Consider the following 24624-nt stretch of genomic DNA (forward strand, 5'->3'; position numbering starts at 1 on the left):
GTGAGAATTAAGGCAGATGTAGAAACTTAGGTCCCTCTCTCCAGGTTGGGGTGAGGGTGGGATGGGAATAGAGCTACGGGGCCTCCCTGAGCTCTGCTGTGGAGACTTACAGTGACGGGCTGAGTGTCCAGCTGTGGGGACTGGGGCTCGCAGAGTGGGAACAGGGAAGGAGGGTGGGGTTGCCAGTATTGCGGCTGCTTTTGCCATCGCTGTGCAGAGGCAGTATTGTGGCCCGCTGAGACCCAGGGGGGCCGCTAGCACATTGGACGTGCACCTGCTCCCAAAGGAGTCGCTTCTCAGGGCAGAGAAGCTGCTAGTGTGGGTTTCTGAACTTCCACACAGGGGCCCTGCTCTCCTAGGCTCAGCGCAGTCATGCTCTGAGGGGCGTCTTCCCCACGCGCACTGTGCCAGCCGCAGGATGGCTCCCCTGAGCACATAGCCAAGTTCTGGGCACTGTACCCCAGCAGAGACACAAAAGGCACGTTTGTCTTAACAGCCTCTTTCTCCCTCCCCCTGGGAACAGTGGATCAATATCTCTGCCCATTAGGTGGATTGGTTTAAGGATTCTTAACTTTATTGCATGAATTTCTTGAAAGACAACCTATGCTGCTTGTGGTCTGTTTCCACTTCAGTGAGTTGGGAAGGGTTAGAAGATCTCCCAGAGCTCACCTTCGTCTGTGCCAATATATAGTCAGTGCTGGGGCTTAATGGCACTTCTTTGACTCACAATTTCAGAGCCAGTTGAACTTGAATTTAGATTTTGGGATGTTCCAAGTTTACCTCAAAACATTTAAGGGCAACTTCAATATAAAAAGGAGGTGAACTGGGGAAGTTTTACAGTAAAAATTGAAAATTTTTATAAAACTTTAACTTGAAAAGATCCAAAGATCTTGCAGAGTGTCTCTTTCACAGACATTCCCTCTCAGGGGTGGGTTTCACATGTGGGCCGAAGCCCCCAAGGCTCAGCCTTGATGTAGTGAACAGAATGAGCTGAGGTGAGCAGGAGCCACCGCACTCGAGGACTCACCAGGGGTCCTTCTGGTTCCTTACTTCCTGGATTCACAAAGCAAGTTGAAATTTGGCAGAGCCTCTTCTCTTTGACTCAAGCTAGGGCTGGGGTGCTTTCAGGGAGGGAAAGGTACAAGGTGACTAGGTTCCAGAGCACGAGGAGATCTCGTGTAGACATGGGCCTGCGTGCCTCTGTCCTGGCTTCTGGGGTGCTGGGTCAGTGGATGGATCTAGGAGTGCTGTTCCCTGCTGTCTGTGTGTAAACAGCTCTGCACAAGTCTAATCCAGGTGTGAATGACCAGGGCTCTTACCCCTAAGTTAGGGTATGAGCTGGTGTGGGACTGGCAGGGGACCTGGCCAGAATGGTGGCTGGCGTTTCCACCCAGCCATGGCAATGTCTTGATGCAGATGTCAGAGGAGCAGAAGGAAGCTACTTTGCCACTTGCTAACTCTGTTGATAATGGTGGATTACATTGATTGGTTTTCCCATGTTGAACCAGCCTTGCATGTCTGGAATAAATCCCACTTGTCATTCTTTTTAGACATTGCTGGATTCAATTTGCTTATGTTTTATTGAGAATTTTTTTTTTTTCCTGAGGAAGATTCACCCTGAGCTAACATCCATGCCAATCTTCCTCTATTTTTTAGTATGTGGACTGCCAGCACAGCATGGCTGCAGTATAGGTCCGCGCCCAGGAACCGAACCCCGGCCGCCAAAGCGGAGCACGTTGAACTTAACCACTAGGCCACTGGGGCTGGTCTCGAGAATTTTTTGCATCCAAGTTCAGAAGAGTTATTCGTCTGTAGTTTTCTTTTTCTCTCTCTCTTTTTTTTTTTATTGTCTTTCTTTGATTGAGATCAAAGTAACGCTGGATAGATATCAAGGAAATAACACATAAAACGAGTTGGAAAGTTTTCCCTCCTCTTCTGTTTTCTGGAAGAGATTGTAAAACTTTTGTTAATTCTTATTTAAATGTTTGGTAAAATTCTCCAGTGAAACCACCTGCGTCTGGAGAGTTCTTTTTCCAGAGGTTTTTAATTACAAATTCAACTTCTTTAGTGATTATAGAACCACTCAGGTTGTCTCTTTTGTCTTGGTTGAGTTTTGGTGGTTTGTGGTTTTTGAGAAGTTGGTCCATTTCTTCTAAGTTGTTGAACTGATGAGCATAGAGTTGTTGGCCGTGCTCCCTTCTTATCCTTTCAGTGGCTGCAGGGTCTGCAGTAATAGCCCTGGTTTCACTCCTGGTATGGGTGATTTGTGTCTGCTCTTTTTATCTTTGTCAGTCTTATCACTTTTATTGATTTTTTTGAAGAAGCAACTTTTTGTTTCATACATTTTTCTCTGTGGTTTTCCCGTTTTCAGTTGCACTTACATCTCTGGAGGGCATATTTTAATACTTGCAGCCAAGCATAAAAGAGAAATTCTAAGAAAGGTAGGATGGGGAGTGGTAGGGAGGCTCTTGTGCAGGCCTGTCAACTGTGGGGGCTCGAGAAGGGGAAGCCAAGCCACAGGCATCGTTTCTGGGTCAGAAAGACAAAGTGGTGGGAATAAGACGCATCTTGTCTTTACTGCATTCTAGACCATGACACAGTCTTGTCATCGCCTGTGAACTTGTCTGTCCCTACACAGCCCTGTAACCTCTGTAAGGGCAAGGACTGTCTGCAGCAAGATGGGCACCCAGCTACTGAGGGAACGAGGGAGCTGTGTTCTATTGTATTGTCTCACAGACGCTCACTCCATTTTTTCCCTTCCAGTTTGGCTTCAGAATTGGGACAGAGCAGCCCTTGTAGGTTTGGAAATGCCGGATGGACAAGCCTGGCTGCAGTCCCGAAGCCCGAGATTAGGTCACCAGGTGACAGGATCCTGCTGGGCAGGAATCTTATTTTAAGTTGATATCCTTAAGCTAATAAGCACAATAAGGGAAGTTGTGTTATGATGATAAATTCTCGCCTAGACAATAGCTGAGCTTGTACTGCCCATAAACTCTTGCCCCATCGAAGTAGGGTAGGTGAGGTGAGCAAGAGTGAATCATGGAGCCGTCAGCAGATTCTCTGCCTGTGGAAATGTGTTGGTGGTAAATGAGCTTTGGAAATTGCTGACCTCAGGTTTTTCATCCTTCTGAGCAGTGTAGTGGCTAAGCTGGATTTCTGTTCCTTGGGCCCTGAGCTGCAGAAATTCAGTTGTTGATTCTTGTCAGGGAGGGTGTGGCCTATTGGGTCTGGACAGAACCCTTTGCGATTCTAGAACTTTGTTGCTGAGCTTTATTTCACACATGAATGCTGACTGTTATGAGGAATTGTTTCAATTAATAAAGTGTATCTCAAAGATCATGGAGTAAAATGAACAGATGAAGCTTTTTGTGGTAAACTCATTCAAGAGTTTCTGTTGAATGTGATTTATGAGTCTAACAGGAATTAGGAGTCAGCACAGGAATCACCGAGAATTGTCTACTCATCAGTAATTTCAGTTTGTATAGTGTTTCAGAGTTTACGAAGTACTTTCCTTTACATGTCTCATGATTGTCAGATATTTTCAGATCATCCAGTCTTAAAATCATAAGAGGTACGTTGTTACTTTTACCTTTACAAATTAAGACACTCGCCCAAGAGGTTCAGTGGTTTGATCCATATCCCACAGTCCAGTAGGATTCAAACCTGGGCCGCCCCTGTGTGCTTCAGTGTCTGCATTTCTCAGTGGAGATGACAGTGCGCCTCTTTCTTATCAAAATATGATGAGAATGGGATGGGGCAGTATATGTAAAGGGCTTAGTATATGTAAAGGGCTTAGAACATGCCTGGCATATAGAAATGCTTTAGTAAATGTTATGGATTATAATGATGAGAATGACAACAATGTTTTCTATATCCCTGAAACCGGCATTCTTTTCTGTATGCAACAGCTGTCACCAGTGAGTTAGCTGTGAGCTGAAAAGCTCATATTCTGGCTACACAAGTGAAGCCCAAAGCCCGTGGACGGCAGCAAGGGCCTCGCCTCGGAGCTTGTTAGAAATGCAGCAGCTCAGGTCCCCCCGAGACCTGCAGAATCAGACTTTACATTTTAACAAGCTCCCCAGGAGACTCATGTGCACATAACAGTTGGAAAAGTTCTGGCTTATAGGACTCCCCGGTGAAGCCTTGCCCTCAAAGTCTTGATGTGTGGTATTTCATCTGTTCTAAGATAAACTTTTTTTTTTTATATTTTAATATCTTAGTTTTTATTGACAGCATTTTTTCTTCTTTATTGGAGCGTTAAATGCTAATTTAACTTTCAGTGGATGGAGTCTTAATTTCAATGTGATACAGTATATTCTACCGTCTTTTTTATTTGGCTTTTCTCCTTCCATGTTTTCCTGTCTCTGTATGTCTCTTCTTTCTGACTCTTTATCTCTGACTTGGGCTCATAACAGATCAACGTGCAGCTTCAACCAGCTTCTGCTTAGTGGGAAGACTCTCACATGGTCACTTCATAGTCGTCATTTCCAGTCCTACTTTTATGACACTGAATACCCTGGTTATCCCCCAAAAAGATGTGAAAATTGATTAAGAAATGGTTTAATTCTAAGTGTCCCTCGACTGACGATTGGATTAAGAAAATGTGGTATATATATACAATGGAATACTACTCAGCCATAAAAAAAGACAAAATCGTCCCATTTGCAACAACATGGATGGGCCTGGAGCGTATTATGTTAAGTGAAATAAGCCAGAAAGAGAAAGACAAACACTGTATGATCTCACTCATATGTGGAATATAAACCAACACATGGACAGAGAAAACTGGACTGTGGTTACCCGGGCAGTGGGGGTGGGGGGTGGGCACAAGGGGTGGAGGGAGTCATATATGTGGTGAAGGAAAAACAAAAATGTCCAACCCAAAATTTCACAATGTTAGAAACCATTAAAACATCAAAAAAAAAAAAAAAAACCTAAAAAAAAAAAAAGAAATGGTTTAATTCACTTTTAATTAAAACACAAACCCATCAGAACAAACAAATGCGGGGCTATCACTGCCCAGAGGATGAGTCGATGTTCTAAAGCAAAGCTGGCCTTGCTCGTGTCCCGCTGGGCCTGCTTGGAGGTGGATGCCCAGACGGCGTCTTCCTTGTCATGCTGCCCACTGAGCATCGGCCATCCTCCTCTAGCGTTTGATTTCCGGACCAGGAATGCAAATTGGGGTCAGCTTTTCCTCTTATTAGTCATGGGCCTGTGTGAACAGAAGCTGGTCCCTCCAGAGAGAGCAGCTGGAAACAAGTAGGCTCGTTGTACTTGAGCGGCTGCGTGCATATCCTCCTGCGTGCAGCGCTGTGAATCAGGTGTGTTTGTGCAACGTGCTCTTGGTCTTGTGTTGTTGGCTAGCTGAACGAGCATTCAAATTGGAATGTATAGCAAGTGCCTTTATGGGATGGGAGGTGACACGAAGGGGAACTGATGGGGTGAACGTATTTTAGGGGGGAAAGATTGCCTATAAGTTTTAAATTTACTGCTGTAACTACCTCTTACATTTCTTCCACGTGTGCTGTGATCATGCGGAGGCAGGCGGTCGTTTCATCTCTTCTCTCCTTTTATAAACTAGTGTTCGCATGGGTCCAGGTCTCCAAGTTCACATTAGTCTCCAGGAAGTTTCCTTCTCACACATCCAGTGTTCTGAGAAGGAAGCATCTCAGACAATAAGCTGCCTCCGTGGCCGGTCCTTTTCTAATAGTCTGGGGAGGCCCTGTCATTTCCCTGACGGCGTTTTCCGTAAGCGTCACCCTGAATAGGTTCCGTGCGGCCGAGTAAGTACATTACCTGCCAAATACTCAGACTTCTACTCTCTGGAAGAAGACAGTACAGAACAGGACAGTGAGGATGAAAAGAAGAAAAGAGAGCAGAAGCAGACTAAGTCACTGGTCTCACAGGCTTTAGGATAAAGGAAGGCAATAGTAGTCTGTGGCTTGAGAGGCTCGACAAGAGAAGGCATGTTCAAAGCCGTGCTTACAGGCAGCTGGAAGGTGGGGTTACTTTAGAAGTTTTTCTTTAGAGGGAAGATGTTGTAAACACTGCTTCAGGCTGTGGCTAACCTGGAATGTGTCCAGGAGAAAAAAGCTGAGGCTTGAGTCATGTAGTACGGTACAGACGCTGGCGACACCTGTCTGTATACTTGGCAAGAAAAGTCATGTAGAATGATGGGCCAGGACGTAAAGGGAAGTTAAAGGAGCCAAGAAAGACCCAGGCTCCGGTCCTCCATACCACACCCTCAGCTGTAGGATTTTCTACATTTTACATGCTTTAAAGTTTAAACTTAAAAGTTTAGTTTTTTTTTTTTTTAATTAAAGAAATAATGTGTAGAGCATCTGAGTGAATCCCCTTGTGGTTGGAAAGAACTAGCCTGCAGCAGCCCTGCTCACTGAGCTCTGTGAACCTCTGAGCCTCACGTCCTTTCAGAACTGATGCCGTCTCTGTTTGCCTGTTCCTTTCCCGGCTTGGGCCTCGCTTTGGGGCTCAGCCTGGGGCAGTTCTCCCTGCTCCCACAGGGCTGCAGGCAGGCGTGTCCCCTCACTTCCCATTCTGCCGTGGGTCCCTCCAGGCCCTTGCCTGCCTCGTGGTCTTTCTGTCTTCTGTGTTCATCTGCCCAAGTGTCAGGTGCAGTGGACACAAGCCTCCCAACTTCCCGTTTCCAGTGTGCCCTAGGCTACGATGCCCTTCTCTTTCCTTTCTCACCAGGTCAAAATTCACCCAGCAAAACTTTTTCTAAAACATTTTTCTGCAGTTTCTGCATTATTTATGCTACTTTCTGAAAATATAACCCAGATGCTGGTATTGGTGAGGCTGAGGGAATCGTCCCCCAGCCCTCCAGCACCCGGAGGACACTCACCTCTCCGCCTCACCCACATCCGCGGCCCATTGTCCCTGCACCCACCTGGCCTCTGTCTTTCTTGCCTTCCAAAGCCTGGGCTTGTCTGTGGCAGCAAGTTCATCACCAGAGGACATCAGAGAGTTCTCTTGGCTCCAACTGCTCTAGCCCTTTCACCCCATGAGGTTTACCAGAGGCCATCATGGATCCATCATGACTGTCATTTTCCTTAGCTCCATCCTACCGGTGACTCAGCTAGCACACCTGGGGACTGCAGGGCCTTTGGAGCAGATGTGTCACCTCCTTGGAGGACCATCCTCCAAAGTAATTGAGACCTGCTTTCTTGTTGGCTTTAAATTCGGGGAGCTTCCTATCAATGGCCTTCTGTCCAGAGGTGCCAAGAGAGGGCTATGCTTTTCACCTATAGGGCAACACTGTGGACACTAAGAGTTTTGGCATTTTAAGAAGTCCCAGAACTAGATCAGAACCCACAGCCATGACTCAGCAAGTGTTTAATGTCTAGACTGACCACTGGGAGAGGATCAAATTAAGTAGAGGCCATTCATAGGCAACGTCTAGTTGGCCATCTGGTTGGGAAGACTCAATCTAGTTATGACTTGAGGTATGTCACAATGCGTGTGGCAGACTGCTGGAATGGGGGGTTAGAGGAATGCATGAACTCTTCCAAAAAGGCTGGTAGCTTTGTGCAGAAACAGAGTCTGAGCTTCTTGATGTATCTCTCCCTGCTTCACGCTGGAGCCGAGAGCTGCGTGCTCCCTGTGCACGGAGCTTCATCCGTCTCAGCTTTCCTGAGGTTCCCTCTCACTCGATGGGCGACTTGGGCCTGGCTACAGCACCCACTGAAGAAGTTTCCTGCATTGTGAGGATTCCTCTCCAGAGCAGTCCAGTGAAGATGAAAGCAAGATGGAAGCCACTGCAGAAACTGGAGTTCTCTTCTCTCTGAACACTTTATTTGCTCGCTGGGAATCATTGTTAATTAGAACTGCCTTTAGTAGCGATTGTCTATAAGAAGTAGACCCTTCTTATAATAGTATTTATTATTTTATGGGAGGTTACTTTCTGAGTAGCCACATTGGCGAACAACAAAATCCTGTTGAAAGGAGAGAGCCTGCTGATTTGTATTTCAGAGACACCTCCAGCCCCATTAACAGACAAGCATAATGAAAACATCAACCACGTGCTCAATTGAAAACTCCTGCTCGGCATGCCTGGGATCACTGCAGGAGTGTTTCAAGTAAAAGCTTCTATGGCTGGTATTCTAACAACTCTGAAAAAGGCTAAACAAAAACGCTATCACTCCAACACCTGACTACTGATCGTCAACAAAAGGTAATCAATCAGGGTAATCAATCAGTCAGTGTAAGTGATGGATTTTGGCTCCGCCAGCGTGAGTTGAAAAGCTAACAGGCAGGCGCAGAGGGCCGCTGAAACAGAGGACAGAGGAGGGAAGGGTCCCCCGGGGAGAGGTGGAGAAGGGAGGCTGCAGGTGGCGACTCATGCCGTGCAGCCTCTGCCTGGCCTCCTTTGCCTTCTGTGAGGTGCAGGCAGAAGCTGGGCGTGGGCTGGCTTGTGACTTGCGGCCCCAGAGGCATGAAGCTCCACCAGCGGGGCAGGCGGAGACGGGGCTGTACTGTGCTTCTGTTTTTGGAGTGGAGATTTATACTCTTTGGTTCAAACCTCTTTATAAAAAACTTTATTCCCAGAGGACCCCCCCCCCCGCCCCCGACCCCGTTAAGATATCACCGCCCTTGCTGAACAGTAGTACACTTATTCACATTTGCACGAAAGGGTGGATTCTTTTCGCTTTTTTTGTTTTTAAGGTCAAGACCTTTCCTTTTTTCCAGACTCAATGATACTATTGCTTTTCTCTCTGAAAGCATTGATATAACCACAGCATCTAGAAAAAACACACCAGAGTGCTACCACTGGGGCCTAAAGAGCTCTGGGCCATCCCTTGTATTAGGACACAGTCTTTCCTCTCTTTCCCTTGCCTTTTTTGGTTTGTTTCCACTTAAAAGCTTTATTCTAAAGACTATCCAAAGGAAAAAATACTACTTATGTTTTCCCCACCCTAAGTCAAACTGCTTTTATTTTTCTGTGTTCCTGTCTGGTTTCTATTAAGAATACTTTCCTCAAGTTTTTATTCATTTTTAATGGCTTAGTGATATTTCATTTAGTTGATCTTTTTAAAAAAAAAATCTAGTCTTTCCCCTGTTGTGGGTTGTTTTAAGGTAGTTTCAAGTTTTCTGCCATTATAATGCCGCAGTGAGCCTCTCTCATATACAGTCTCTTCTTCTGGAGTCTTCTCATGGGACAGTTCCCGGTAGTGGGAACAACATATTTACGCCTTGATGGCTGTAGCTGGAATGCCTTCAGAGGACTCAACCACAGCTCTTGCCGTCAGTGGTGTGCATGGGCTTGTTTCAGCTGCCTCAGTGGTGCGGTCCACCTTGTGCCTCTCCTATCCCCTGAGCCTCCTCTCAGGAGACTCTGGACAATGGGTGTGTTATGGGTATGATTCAGTGTCCTGTTGCATCAGTTAAATGTGGGGTTCAAGCCGCTCTTCTACAAGTTAGCAAAACTTGCCTGTCATTCTGCAGGAATGTTTGTGCCCCGCTTCCAAGAAAACTTGTAGGTGTTGGCAAGAGGCTGAGCAGCCCACCAACCTGACCACAGCCTTGAGTAATAATGGGGCAGCACTTATCTGTCTTTTCTTTTTTACTTATTAAAATCTTGTGTTTGCCTCACCTTTTCCCTGGGAGGTGGTGTGGGTGGGGACAGTCAGATCAGGTCTTTTTCGTTCTTGCTTTGGAGCCAGTTTCGTGTTGCATGTAGGAGAAGTAATGCCTGGTGAAGAGCACAGAGACAAGAATATATAAGTATATATAAATATAGAAATGGAGGGAGCTAACTCATGGTTCTAGTTAGTTCTCATGAGAGAGACCATGACTCATTGTGATAGCTCTTAATTTAAACTTCCGTAGCTGTAACTCTATTATTATCTGCACCATTCATAAGGCCTCCAGGGTCAGATGTTTCTAAAAGCAAGTCCAGTGCCCCTCATTCGTACTTGAGTTATTTCTACACCAGTGATTATTCTTGTCTGGTCCATCCTTGACACATCTCTGGAGATGGGGAGCTCACTGAAGTTTAAATTTGTTACATCCTTGCTCTAACCAGCGACTGAGGTGGACTCTCTTTCTGTGACCCCTTCTCCTTGGCCTCTGACTGGAGTGATACCAAAGCAGTCCAGTGCCTCCTTCATGCCCTTGGATGTTACATTTCATTATCTGACATTTACCTGAGGTCACACTTTTTCTGGCTCCCTTTTCTCAGTTAAGACAGTAGGTTGAAACCCAAGCTCTACTGGTTGTGGGGGTGGGAGGGTGGCCGGAAGGATTTGATTTGACCTGGTCCAGATTCCCGGGGAGCAAGCCTGTGTGCCTGGTAGTGATGGTGGTAACGAAGGTAAAGCAGGATTTGCGCAAGAAAAACTTGAAAATTCAAGACCAAGTGTGGTGAAAAGTAGAGCAAAACAAAATAGAAAAAGATCAAAAGCTGGGGATTAGTAAAAAAAAAGAACTAGACAAGAAAAGATGGCATGAAGAAAAATGAGAAAAGTAAATGAAAATGAGGGCATGCAAAAAATCCGTGAATTGAATAAGAAAATTTAATATGAGAATGGGATGATTAGAGAGGGGGAAAAGTAATTCTGTGTAGCAGGTAATCAGTAGAGGAACTAGTCCCAGGGTTTCACTAAAAAAATATTGCATCCCCAAACTATGTGAGACCCCCCACTGCCTCTCCCTTTCTAAAGGACCAAATCAAAGGTCTAGTACCACTGCAACCATTAACTTTTTGCCTATTGTTACTTGTTAGATGTGTCCTCTCTCCTTTTCCTGCCCCACAAAAAAGTGCTAGATCCAGGATACCCAAGAGTGATCACCATGCTTTGGGCTTCTGCTCTATCCCCTGTGAGGGCCGATGCTTGGCTAGGCTGGAGCACCAAGTCATTCAGGCAAACACAGGCAGATGTGGCTGTAAAGGTATTTTGTAGATGTGATTAGTATCCATAATCAGTTGACTTTAAGTAAAGGAGATTATTTTTAATAATTTGGACAAGCTTCATCCAATCAGTTCAAAGGCCTTAAGAGCAGAACTGAGGTTTCCGCCATCAGCTCCTGCCCCAGATTTCAGACTTGCCAGTGCCTACAATGACATAAGCCAATTCCTTGATATAAATCTTTTTACATATTTATAACACACTGGTTCTGTCTCTCTAGTAGGACCCTCACTGATACATCCCGAAACCTTTAATTTTAAAGTTTGTATCACAGTAATTGAGTACTTTATTGACCGTCTTGCATTTGCTCCTTACTCCTGGATGGCAGTTTTGTGTGTGCCCCTCCCCAGACTGGGCATTTACTTCCAGCATGCCAGGTGCAGAGCGTGTGCGCCAGCCACGAGTGTGTGTTGGTTGATTGTGGTGAGTCTTAGGTTTTAACTAAAGGAAGTAGAGGCAAGAAGTTTTTCAATCAAGGGGATTCCTTCCCACTCTGGCTAGGCTCTCCTCACCCAGTGATTTTTCAGGACAAGATGCAAACCAGGTTTTGAACTAACAGTAGTTTTAGTGTCTGTTACTTTTTATAAGTTTTAAGAATCTTTTAACCACTTGGGGCTTTTCTTTGTACGTGTGACTTGAGAATTTTACCACGAAATGGAGGAAGTACCGATAGCTTTACTGACAAATGTTAATTGAACCACAGACACGCTGGAGTGGGGTAGGGTTTCAGTCTTCAAACAAGTGTGCAGAGTGCTATTTCCAAGGAATCACGTATCAGATGAGTATGTTCAACTCGAGCTCTTGTTTCTGCCTTTTATGCCACCGTGATTATTTATTTTAATCATTATTGATAATGTTAACAGCTAGGCCATCGATGTCCCTCAGGCTCTGGGTGGAGTGGAGCTCGATGGCAAAATTAAGCAACTTGAGCTTCAAAATATCCTGCACATGAACCTTTAGTTTGGTGCTGAGTGCAGAAGGGACAAACTCGAATGTTTGCCTCTGTGACATGAAATCAGTGAGCATCTTGGCTGAATTACTTACGACTGTTTCTTTTCTCTGGACTTAGCTTCTGGGTAAAAACTCAAGCTTAGAGAATCTACTTCAGAAAATCTAAATGGGGCAGAAAGAAGGAGTTAGGAAGAGAAGATATTAAAACTTTTTCCCTTTTCTAACTTGTTCAACTAATGAATAGTAACTGATGAAAATAGATAGCCGGGGTGGGGGCGGCCCAGTGGCGCAGCATTTAAGTTGCAGTGCTCTGCTGCGGCGGCCTGGGGTTCGCGGGTTCGGACCCCGGGTGAGCACCGACGCACCACTTGTCAAGCCGTGCTGTGGTGGTGTCCCGTATAAAGTAGAGGAAGATGGGCACGGATGTTAGCCCAGGGCCAGTCTTCCTCAGCAAAAAGAGGAGGACTGGCAACAGATGTTAGCTCAGGGCTAATCTTCCTCAAAAAAAAAAAAAATAACGCTTCTATAGATGAAATAGGAAAGAGCGGATGACATTTGAGAACTGGGAGAAAGTGTGCTCCTCCCCTACTTGATGACGTGGTGTGGACAATCTCCCTAAGGCTGTAGTTAGTTGGGGTCACTGGTAGCTCGCATGATACTTAGAAATCAAAAATTAACTCCTCTTGGGTGCCTTATCTTTGAGGTCCTTTTGAAGTCTAAAAGGCTCTAAAAGTACTAAACACAATTAGAGAAGAAAAGAGCCAAGGCAAACAGCACTGCAGGTATAGGATGGTTTGCATATTTGCATCCTTCACAGTTTGCATGCTGTAATGAAAACTTCCGGCTGTTTGGAATGTTGACCTGGAGACCAAAGATAAGGGAGAGTCTGCAGGGCCCCTGCCTGGCTGCCTTTCACAGCATTCCAGAGCCCACAGGGTGCAGGAATGCCACAGCAAATGCCTTTAGGCAGCCTAGAGAGAGGGCCAGAAGCCACTCTTCCTGCCCCAAGAGCTTGGTGAGGAGAGAGAGGAAGGCGGGAATGCCGTGTGGTTTAACAGCCGGTTTCTTGATAGTTCTGGGCATTACTCTGGACCTTCTGTATACAGTCATGCATCGCCTAACGACAGGGATACTTTCTGAGAAATGTGTCATTAGGCGATTTCGTCATTGTGCGAACGTCGTTTTTGCTTACAGAAACCTAGGTGGTATAGCCTACTACATACCTACGCTATATAGTACTAATCTTATGGGACCATTGTTGTATATGCAGTCTGTCATTGACCAAAATGTTGTTGTGTGGTGCATGGCTGTATTATTTTCTCCTTGTTGCTGCCCCCACCCCGACCAGAGTCCCAGGGCGGAGGACTCTTGGTAGGATGATTTAGAACTAATAGGAAACCCAGGGAGATACTTGATGGCCTACCAGATTAGCAAACCTTTGCAAGCGTGACACCATCAAGTGCTGGAAAGGACGTGGAGCGATGGGAACTCATACACTGCTGGCGGCAGCGACCCTGGGTACGACCACTTTGGAAAGCAGCTGAGCATTATCTAATGAAGCTGAAGTTGTGGGTGCTCCAGGAGCACCCACACCTGGACACGTGCCCTGGAAGCAATGAACAAGAATGTTCTGGCAGTCCTGTTCACAGTAGCCGCAAACTGGAAATAGCCCAAGTGTTCGTGAACAGTAGGCTGGATAAATGAACTGTGAGTTTTATACATCAACAAAGATGTACAGACTACAGCTACACACAACATAGGTAAAAGCGTAAGGCTGAGTGAAAGAAGCACATCACAAAAGAGTGCACAGTGTGATTCCATTTCGAAGAAGATGAAAAACAGGCAAAAAGCAACCTCTGTGGTTTAGGAATGTAAACGTAGATGGTGAATCTTAAAGAAATGGTTATTATAAAAGTCAGGATGTTTGCCTCTGGGCAGGAGGGGAGGATACAAGCAGAAAGACGGGCATGTTGGTGGTTCTGGGGCACGTCGCTTTGTAATTATTCTCTAAACTGTGTTTGTGTGGTTTGTACACGTCATTGTTTGTTTATCTCTCACACACACAAACAAAACTATATGGAAAGTGCTTCTTTCAGACAGAGTTTCTCAGTCACACTAAATTGTACCTGCCCTTCGTGGGTGGCTCTGTTTTCTTGGTTCTTCGGCTCCATCCCCTTCCCAGTTTCTCGCCCCCAAGTCACCACGGGGTGGTCCAAACACGCACACAGACCTGAGACGACTGGTGTTTCTCCCTTAGCAGCTAGGTTGCAGGTGGAGGTAGGGGGCTACAAATCCCCTCTCTCTCTGAATCTCCATGACTTTGAAGTCTGTAGTAAAGGAGTCACAGGGACCCTGGAGGAGGAGGAGGAGGAGGGACAGCAGGGGGAGCTCTAGTCTCCAGTTCCTGAGCGTGGAGGGCCTGGCCCAGCTCTCCCAGGGCCACCTGGAGGGCAGAGGGCTCCTCCTTGTTGGCCACGGGGCCATGGCGAAGCCCTCTGATGAGAGATTTCCTGCCCCACACAGACACCCTCTCAGGTGGGACAACAGACAGCCCTTTCCAGGAGAGGGAGAGGATTTGCCCTGTGACCCAGAGTAAAAGAGGCAGTGCAGGGTGGGCCTCGTGTCTGAGCCTGTTCATGGAGCTGGGTGGATGCACAGCATGTGGAGGTGCTCCTGCGGGGAGGGGCAGAACTGAGATTTCCACAGCAGAGCGCTTCATCCTCCGCCCTGGGACTCTGGTAAACTGGGGCCCACTGCTGAGGACTGGCAGGGGCCACCAAGGCTACCCATGGAAGAGACAGCAGCCATACTTAGTGGCCTCTCACAGCAGGCAGATTTGGCCTGGCTGCTGGGCAGGAGCTCTCTCTATCCCCTCAGTGCTCTGTTTGTGAAAGAAACCACTCAGGAAATAACCGAAGAGTTCACAGTAAATCTACCAGTCCGACCAGTGAACACATTGGGGAAAATATGGCCTGGGCTTCTCCCACGTCTGCCTTCCTGACAGATGAAAAGCCCAAGGTGAAAATATCCTCAGGTGGAGAGTGAACCGGCAGTGAAGTGCCAGGTTATGCAAATATTTATTGGTGTGTCCCTGCTCATTTCCAAAGGCTATTGAGGTAGAGGCTGTATAAGGCGCGGGCCCAGTAACACGGATGGCCAATTTGATGTCTAACCTAAATGCTTAACAGCTTGCTTCTTGCTTTGCAGTTCACCTTTGCAGAAGATTCTAGTGCTCCACCTTTGCAAACAAGCACACTTCTAAGCTGCATTTCATCAAAGAATATCATTTTTTACGAACTCATTAAAAGCTGAACAAGGCTGGGCTTGCAGGCAGGCAGAGCCTGGAGAGCAACTTTCCAGTTCCTTTGATGGCTCCAATCTTATTGCCCCAGATCTTAGGCAAATATGTAGAAAATCCTTCCTGCCCTTTTCCTGCGTATCCTGTTCTTACTTCTTCCCCTTCTCTTCATCCTCTCCCCTTCTCCAAACCTGCGAGTGACACAGAGGTTGTAGGGTAGAGAATGGAAGCCGGGGGAGGTGGGCACAGCAGGGAGAGGGAATTTACTTCAAGCCCATGTTGATTACAGCCCAGGTGGAACAAGTGAATTGGTATTTGACCATTTCATAAAATATTCTTTTTTCAGGTTCCATTTATATATTACAGTTTTGTCATGCAAAATTAGGTGATGATACTATTGTGTGGTGCTTTGGAGAGTATTTTGGGATCCTGCTCTAAAGAAGTTAGGATGAAAATGATGATAATGAAATTGTCTTTCCAGAGAATTCATCTGTGTGCTGCCCCACTTTCTCCGTTTAGGAAGGAATAGTGTCTCCAGCTGACCTTGACCTTGTCATGTCAGATGGCCTGGGCATGCGGTATGCGTTCATCGGACCCCTGGAAACGATGCATCTCAATGCAGAAGGTAAGCTTTCGTTCCATCGGCGCTAATTCTGTGCTGGGAATTCTGTGCTGTTTGGTGTTTTCATGGGTTTTATAAAGAGTCAATTTTTGCCTTTTCTTACAACTGAATAGAAACAGTATCATGTATAGGAGACAGTGGCCAGCCCCGTAATTCAGAGAGAGGGGCTGGGATGGATCACTGTGTCCTGAGATGTAAATCCACAAACCTCAGGCTCCATGTGGCAAAGAGCACTCAGGTGAGAATGAAAAGAAAGAGATGGGTGATGTCACAGAGACTTTGCCACACATCATCCAGCCTGATAGGAGATAAAGTTGTATTTTCCTGAGAAAGGTGGTAAAATTATTTACCGAGGCAAGAAAAAAAAGATAGGGAAGTAACCATGTGAACCTCTGCTGGACATATCTTCTGCCTCAATACAAGCAGCTTCTGAGTGTGGTTTGCTGAGCTGTGGTTTTCCTTCCAGAAGGCTAGGGAGCCAGGAGAGAGGTACTTCCACAGGAGGAGGGGCTGGTGGTCAGCAGGCAGGGCCAGGGAGCCGACTTCAAAGGACCTAGGGGGAAGAAGGCGTGAGCCCAGGATCTGCTAACTCTAAAGGAAAGATAGCTTGAGAAGGGTGAGGATCTTCCAGGAATGAAACTGTCAGCCAGATTTTAAGCGATTCAGAAAGATGTCATTTGAAAAACAGGCAATAAAACCTACACCAAATTAAAAAAAAATAAATTTTAAAAGCTATGTATAAAAATCTGGGAAAATGTCACCTAAATGTTATTTCTACTGGCTACCTCTTGGTGTTGAAATTATAAGTAACTTTTATTATCTTTCTGTTTTTCTGTGTTGTCATAAATTTCTACAGTTATTATATGTTATTTTAATAATTATATTATTAACTTGTAAAACATATTGTAGAAAGAGAAAACAAATATTGTATTCAGCTCCACAGTCTACATTTAACAAAAATATTGAGAAACTGAAGCTTATTCAGAAGAAGATGACCAGAGTAGTGTATGTATGTGTCTGTCTGTCTGTCCATGTCTTTTGTGGGGGTGGAACCAAAATGAAAGACTTGAAATGGCAGGCAGACAGGTTTGGGCTCAGTACATGGCAGGAAGAACTTTCTAGTAACTGGAGCTAATGTCCAGGGAGAGGGCTGTGCCATGAGTGGGTGAGCTGAGCAGCTGGAGGCTGGGTGCCTACCTGCCAGGATGTTCAGATGTTGAGGGGAGACTCCTGCAGTGAGGTTAGAAGTCGGAGTCTGTTTGACTTAGATTTTATAATTCCACAACGTTTTGGTAATAGTTCAGTAGATTTTCACCGCCATAATTAATGAAACATAATTTCCAACAAATAATTTGAGGCAGTTTTACTTGACATATTCTTGCACACAGCAGTGCACACACAATGTCTTGATTAGATTGGTCATGTGTGTTGTGCAGACGTGGTTCAGTCACTGACTAGATTATTCCTTAAACCCAAGCATTGCTGAGAGTGGCTGAAGGAGGAGGGGAGTCTCTCCTAGCACCAGCGTATTCCTTTTGTGGTAGGATAACAATTGAACACAGAGGATGATGTAAAGAAAGAGGCCCTCATAAAAGTGAAACACGAGTTTTGAAGTATCATTAAAATAAAGTCTTGGATAATTTCAAATGTTTTTTCAACCAGAACCTCAAAAGTAATGAACATATTTAAGCACTGGAAATGTATATAGATGCTACTTGATAACCACCATGTTTTTCTTTATTTCTTTTTTCGTGAGAAAAGTAAGATAATTCAGGTATTCAGAGAAATTGATAGGGAGAGAACTGAGAACAGCCTGGACTCTCAAACAAATAGAAACAGAAGCCAATGAAACTAGAAACTCAAGAATCAAATAGTGGGGCAGACAGGAAGGAGGCCCATAACAATTTTTCAAACAAAGCAGATATGATAAGAAAACCTAATTGGCTTAATATGATAGTGGGGGACGGATGTAGTTTTCAACTTCAGAGCATTCCAAAGACCAGAGTTAGAAAGTTATAAGATCTGGCTTGGAACCAATGGAAATGTTCATTATTCCTCACCGTGTCATCCAGAATATATCAAGATTGGAGTTGGGAGAATTCTTCTTTTTTTCTGATGTTGTTTTCATAAAGCCAGCATCTCAGGTTAAGGCTAGTTATTCGCCTTAAAAGCTACAGTTTATCTAGAAGTGGTAAAAATATTTGGGGATCTGTTTTTAATCTAATAAAATAGCACTTGACAATCAGGAGGCCAGCATGCTTACTTTGCCTTTTGGCTACTTTTTAAAAGCAAGACCCATGAAGGACAAGCTCTCAGAATGATGGATCTGGTCAGTGGGTCCAGTCGGTATGAGTCCCTACCTGACTTACAGGCTAAATAACCTTGTGCAAGTTAGTTCAGTGCACCTCAGTTTCCATCTCTATAAAATGGGGATGGCAACAGTGACTACCTCACAAGAGTGGTGTGAGAATTAAACCAGATGGAAACACTTAGCTGGATGGTGTCGGGGAAGAGGGAGAATCCCCCTCTGCCCTTTCCCTTAAGGTTCTTATGGCTGGCCAAGTAATTAAAAGACAGGTTAGCAGGAGAAAATAATACCAAGTTTAATAACATGTATACATGGGAGAAACCAGAGAAACTGCGTTTCTCAACACAATGGCAGAGATTCTTGTTTTAAATACCATCTTCAGCTAAAGAGAAAGGAGGATTTTGGGGGTGGGGAGGGAGACAGAAGGGAGAGAGAAATTACAGTAATCAAGGGTATGCAGATTTAAGGCCCCTCCTTCCACATTGATAAGTTTCTAGAAATGAGGTCATCCCCCCTCTTCCTAGTATAGAGAGGGAGAGACCTTTACAAATGGAGATTTCCCTCATAAATGTAAATGTTTGTCTGGCAACTCTTTGCAGGGCCACCCAGAGAATATGGCCTGGGAGAGAGAGAATTTTTTATAATGTGGGCTTGTTGGTGCCTTTCCTATTGTAACATCTATTTTACACTATATTACAGCCATCATATGATATTGGCTCCTTCCTGGAACAGGTCTTCTATGTTAAATTCCTTAGGCAGTTTGGGGGCGGTCAGATGTCTGTCAGAGAAAATAATTAAGGTAAAGAGACATATTTCAGGGTGGCCAATTTTGATCTCCCACAATGGCTAACACATATTCATGTTAATAATGTTAATTTATTAATAAATGTCACATTCACACAAAGTTTGTCTTATTTGTTTAATTCACTACTCTTCCAGTCTTGTTTTGTTTTTATTCTCCCCAAAAGATTCACAAGTGTGTGAGAGAGAAATACAGAATAAATACAGGTTAGGACATTTTTGCTGTGGAATAGTGAAACCGCAAGAGTGGGTTTGGTTTGTTTCTTTGCTAAGCTTTTAGACGAGTAGATCAGCACAGAGAACTGCTCCATTTGACAACTGGCAGCTTTTTGGGCGCCTCCTGAGTTTAGTTCTCCCTGGGCAATTCTGTGTCTCAGAATCTGCAGCCCCTAGAAGCCACCTCCAGGGGAAATGAGTGTTACCATGTTGCCTCACAAAATTTCTTCCTGTGTGAAGATGCGTGTCTTGTCTTTTGTTTTAATCGATATGCCTACTTGGTGGGTTGGTTCATTTATGTGGAGCTGTTATTTGCAGTGAAACAGGTGAGCTGATGGGGCTGGGACTTTGTGAGTTAAGGGGCCCTGGGTAGGTTTCTGTCTCCACCTGCCTCCCTGACCTCAGGCGAGGTCTCAGGTGGGAATTAGATAATGTCGCTCTGTGCTTTGGGGCCTTTTTGATCTTCCTTGATAGTTTCTGTGAAACCCTGTCTCTTAAAGCAGGTGACTTCATGTGGGTGTGGGTTCATAGCTGTGTGAAAACCAGACTCCTCTGGTGTGCATAGCAATTGGAGCTCTCCAAGAAACCGAAGCCCCAGAGCACATCACAGTAGCTGCTCCCACAGGTGACAGTGGGGCCTCCCACCCGGGACCTGCTCCGTAAATGCAAACAGACAGGAAGGCTCCCTGCCTACCCATCCACCTTGGGTTATGCTGAAGTTTCCAGAAAGCACACTCTCTCACCTTCAGGGTCACAACTAAAGAATTCCAAGTTAGAAGGCAGAAAGATAAGCTAAATCTAATCTCATGACAATCAGTTCTTTTTTCCATTTTTTTTTCGTATTCCATATAAGCATCTCTTAAGAAATTAGGTTCAAAGCCTTCTAAAAAGCTAAGATCTGCAAGAGTTGGTGAACAGAACAGAGGGCATGGAGGTGCAGAAGGAAAGATGCAAGGGAAGGTAAATTTCATAGTAATACAGGGCAAGAAGAGACCAGTGGGATCAAAGGTGAAAGGGTACTTTTCCTTTCCATTTCCAATGAAATAGGTATTCTAGAATAATTCCCACCCAGTTCTTCTTTCATGCTGTAGAAGCCAAAATTATTGTTGGAAATAAAGTACAATTCTCCTTTTATACTTCTCTAATGGAAGGCGAGATGCTGCAGATAACAGTAACAGTGATAAAACCAGGACTTTGTCCGTAATACAGCGCAGCGCAGGTCTTGAGCGCAGGCCCTGACAGCGGCTGGTGCCCAAGCAGTGGGAGCGCGCTCCCCAAGGTGCAGGCTTCCCTGCAGACGCCGCGGGACGTCTGCGCACACGTGACGCGCCGGGGCCTCCGCTGCACCACACCCAGCGGGGCTCCTTATTCCAAGAGGCTGAGTGCATGTTAGAGAACCTGTTTTTTATTAGTGAGAGTGAAGTTTTAATTGGTTTCCTGAACAAGTTGGGGGGAAATGATGACTGTATTATAAAGAGTTTCACCATATTTTATTCTATCCTGAAGAAATAAATGCCTACAAATTTTATAAAAGATAGTAGGGGAAGAAAGTTCTAGAGAGCCCCAGGGAGATTCAAATGACTTCACAGAACACTCAGAAGGTGGAAAGTACTGCAGAGGTGAAATGTGGTGTGAGTTGAAACCCGCGGCTGATGACTGCGCACGTGGAGGGGGAGATGGCATTGGCTCTGAAGAGAGGGACAAATGGGGCTTCTGTTCTCCCACCACAGCGTGAACACACAGCTACAGCGAATCTTCCCACTTTCTTCTAATGTGATATCTTTCCAACTTATTTGATTCTTGTGTCTCTGCTCCCCAAAAAGGAATAAACTGTATTTGTGTCTAGACTTTATCACCTTTAGTTTGAATAAATAAACAAAGGGAAGTAAATATTTAATTTCCACAAGGAAATAAATGTATAGGTTGTTTTCTGTGTTCCAGAAATGCTACGCCATTTGGTTATCACCAGCCAGTGCTGGAATATTTAGGGAGCCTTCCAGAATTCTGAACTGTCAAGTTGTGTTAAATGAAATGAAACCTCTTATTTTATTTTATTTATTTTTTATTTTTTTATTTATTTTTCCCCCAAAGCCCCAGTAGATAGTTGTATGTCATAGCTGCACATCCCTCTAGTTGCTGTATGTGGGACGCGGCCTCAGCATGGCCGGACAAGCGGGTGTGTCGGTGCGCGCCCGGGATCCGAACCCGGGCCGCCAGCAGCGGAGCGCATGCACCCAACCGCTAAGCCACGGGGCCGGCCCGAAACCTCTTATTTTAAAAAGAGACTTAATTGTAGATGCTGTCAGAGAAGTTTGTATGTTTGAAATTTTTACCCTGCAAAGCAATTTCTCTTCGAAGAGCAAACTGGATGTAATTTTAGCACACTGAGCGAGAAGAACTGTCTGAGACAAATAAAGTGGAAACCCTGAGCTCAGGCTTCCACGTCAGTGTAGGTCCGCCTGCACTAACCCCAGAGAAGTGGTTTGACTTTTTTTTCAAAGACTATCCAGCAGTGATCATTTCTATTTTAGATTAGTCACATCCGCTGTCAGGGGGGCAGGTGAGAGCCGAGCTCTGGTCTCTGCGAATTCTGCAGCCTCACTTGTCCCTTGTTGTCCTTTAGCCTGACTGACCAACTGCGGAGTCTTTCTGGTTCAGAAAGATGTGGGAAATGGGCCGAAGGCGGAACAGCGGGCCCAAGACTTGGAGAAGCGGCTCTTCTGTGCACCCAGGCCTGGCTCTGATGCGGCCTGTCTCGGAGCAAACGCCTGCACCGGCCCAGCCCCGGCTGCCTCCTGGGCCGCTGGGAGGGGGCTGCGACGAGCCCCGCTGCCCACTCTGTGTGCAGAGGGGCTGCAGCTGACTCGTGTTTCCTCCCTGCGCACGTTGGCTGCTGCAGAACCTCTGAGCTCCAGCCTCACACAGCCCCCTGCGGCCTTAGGTCACCGTGCTTCTCCCTCCCATCTCCCTTCGGGATGAGCCTCTCCCTCATGTCTTTCTCCATCCAATCCCAGGGCCCTATTCTAGAACCCAAGAGATTGATTGGCTTCCCGAGGGCCTGGAGGCGGCAGAAGCAGGTGGAGAGCAGTGCAGCCCGAGGCCAGATGCAGCCTGGCTGGGCTGACTGGGCTCCAATTCACGCGTGAACTCCCAGCCTACCTCCCGGCTAAACACAACCCATGTTCAAGAACCTGCCACCTTGTAGACACCCAATGAAGTGGTAACAAAAATTCATGGAAGAAGAGTAAAATGGGAAACATTTCTTTGAGCTTTGACAACTTTGGTTCTTAGAAAATGCGTTCAAGGCATTTACACAAGTAACCTTATAGATACGTTGTTGAAGACGACATTTTTGGTGAAAATAGGACTTCATGTGATATTTAACACATCAGTGCAGGAAAGCAGGCCGATGGGAGTGTCCTGGAAGATGCACAGACAGAGGTAGAACGGCAGGCCCGAGGGTCCTGTGGCTTTTCAGGACCTGAAGATCTGGAGAAAGCTTGATGAGGGACTGATGGTGAGGATCCTCATTCCCCAGAGCCCACTGCGCTCACCGAGGTGCACTCCCACCTCCACCTTTTCTTCATCCACAGGAAGGAAAGAGTGGAGTTAACCTGACCCCAGGGCAACACTCTCTGAACAGATTTCTTAGTTTGGAGTTAGGTAATGTTCTTGCTGATATTGTGGATTCTTGTTTTCATATGATTTCAGGTATGTTAAGCTACTGTGACAGATACAGAGAAGGCATGAAACGTGTCCTAAAGACTTTTGGACCCGTTCCAGAGTTTTCTGGGGCCACAGTTGAAAAAGTTAACCAGGTACGTAGACCCGTTGCAGAGATCCTTGCTGGCTGAGGGGAAGCCCTGGGCTGCAGGTGAAGCTTTATTTGTAGCTGAGTCTTTGCTTTGATTTTGATGGTTCCTCATTCCTAACTTTGTCCACAGTTCTGTCATGGCCATAGGAGACCTTAAGAGCAATGTGACCAGTGAACTCGAGCTCCTTTTGGCTTGTCTGCGAGAACTGTAGATCTCTCTGGGTTTAGAAAGCTTATGTTAATTGGGGGTTTATTACCTTTCTTTTGTCTTTGAAAGCAAATTCACAGTCGGTATAAATAGGAACAACAATTACACTCCTGATAAATTAGTGCCTCTTCATACTTCTTTTTTCTTTTCTTTTCTTTTTTTTTTTTTTTCCTATTTCCAGGCCATGTGTGTGAAAGTTCCAGGTGATCCACAGCACTTAGCTGCCAGAAGGAAGTGGAGAGACGAATGCCTTATGAGTCTTGCCAGATTGAAAAGTCAGATGCAGTCCCAGTAGAGCTTCTTGTAATGCTACTGTCAGTCCTCTCACTGGGAGGCCTATTTGGTGGAATTAGAAGCAGTTAATCAGATTGCTCTGAAACAATGGGAAGCCATAGTGGTGCTTAGCATGCAGATTCTGAGCTTGACCTCCTGGCTTAGCAGGCACTCGGTGGTGGAGGCTTAGTGGCTTACCGTCCCTTCTGATCAGACCCTCACTTGGGTGTCCAGCAGCACTTGGTTCTGAGGGCTGTTGATTTCCGGACCCCTAGGTGAGCAAGAGAGCAAATCATTTGAAGATTTTCACCTTTTATTTTTAGTATGATTACATATAGCTATATTTATAGGCAATGATTGTAGTTTCGTTATTTTAGTCTGTAGCAAAATATTTTTATAATTATTTTGTAATCCCTTTCTGAATACTCTATGGCGCTGCATTTATCAGGCAACTACTTTCATTTTGTTAATGCTTATTCTGAATAAAAGTTTTTGATTCCATAAAGACCTCCTTTTTCTTCTGATCTGTCTGAGAAAGACAGTATTTGATCCTGATGATCGACATATTTTAGAGTGACCGTGATGAATGAGTAATAAACAAATACTTTATTCTGAGTCCTTCGTTTGTCATTCAGTAAAAATCCACCAATTTGGGCCAGTGTTTCCCAAAGTAGGTTCCACAGTGCCTGTGCTGTGGCTCTGTGATCAGATGTGTTCGGTGTTGACGTGGATAATCCATAATCAATCTATAAATCAAAATTGGGCTGAGTTTATTATGAGCCAAATTTGAGGACCATTTACCTTGGGGAAGGAAAGGCACCAAAGAAATGGGGTGTACAGAGCGGTTATATACCATCAAAGAGCATGTATCACATGATTGTAATGTCCCTTTTACAGCAGTTACGAGATTGCCCTGCCGGCACAGCAATTGATGGACACAGCAGGTATCAGATCTGCTGTCTTGGATGGACACAGCAGGTAGCAGGTCTGTTGTCTTGAGTTGGGTGGTTACAGGATGAGCACAGGAATCAAATCCTACCCTAGGGAGAAATGCGTGTCCTTAAGGAAATGCCAATGCGGGGGAAGTTGCATCCTTATCTTAAGGGCATTTGTTCTTGTCTTTGTGACATAGTAAATGCTTAAAGCAGATATATAATACATGTTCAAAGGCCACATCAGGCCCTCTTGGAAAAACAAGGTCAGGCCGA

General features: G+C 45.4%; 1 protein-coding gene across 2 annotated transcripts in view; it reads left to right on the forward strand.

The window, feature by feature from the left end:
- Positions 1 to 23921, forward strand: part of CRYL1 (crystallin lambda 1) — a 161439-nt gene extending 137518 nt beyond the window's left edge. For both annotated transcript variants that reach the window (XM_004435351.3, XM_087436334.1), the window contains 3 exons: positions 15694 to 15799; positions 22833 to 22939; positions 23325 to 23921. In XM_004435351.3, the coding sequence (XP_004435408.1) occupies positions 15694 to 15799; positions 22833 to 22939; positions 23325 to 23438 (327 nt within the window). In that variant the 3' untranslated portion in view covers positions 23439 to 23921. The remainder of the gene's footprint in view (positions 1 to 15693; positions 15800 to 22832; positions 22940 to 23324) is intronic.
- The last annotated feature ends 703 nt before the right edge of the window (positions 23922 to 24624 follow it).

This window comes from Ceratotherium simum, chromosome 10, assembly GCF_057802395.1.
Source record: "Ceratotherium simum simum isolate JZ-2026a chromosome 10, ASM5780239v1, whole genome shotgun sequence".
NCBI classification, from domain to species: Eukaryota; Metazoa; Chordata; class Mammalia; order Perissodactyla; family Rhinocerotidae; genus Ceratotherium; species Ceratotherium simum.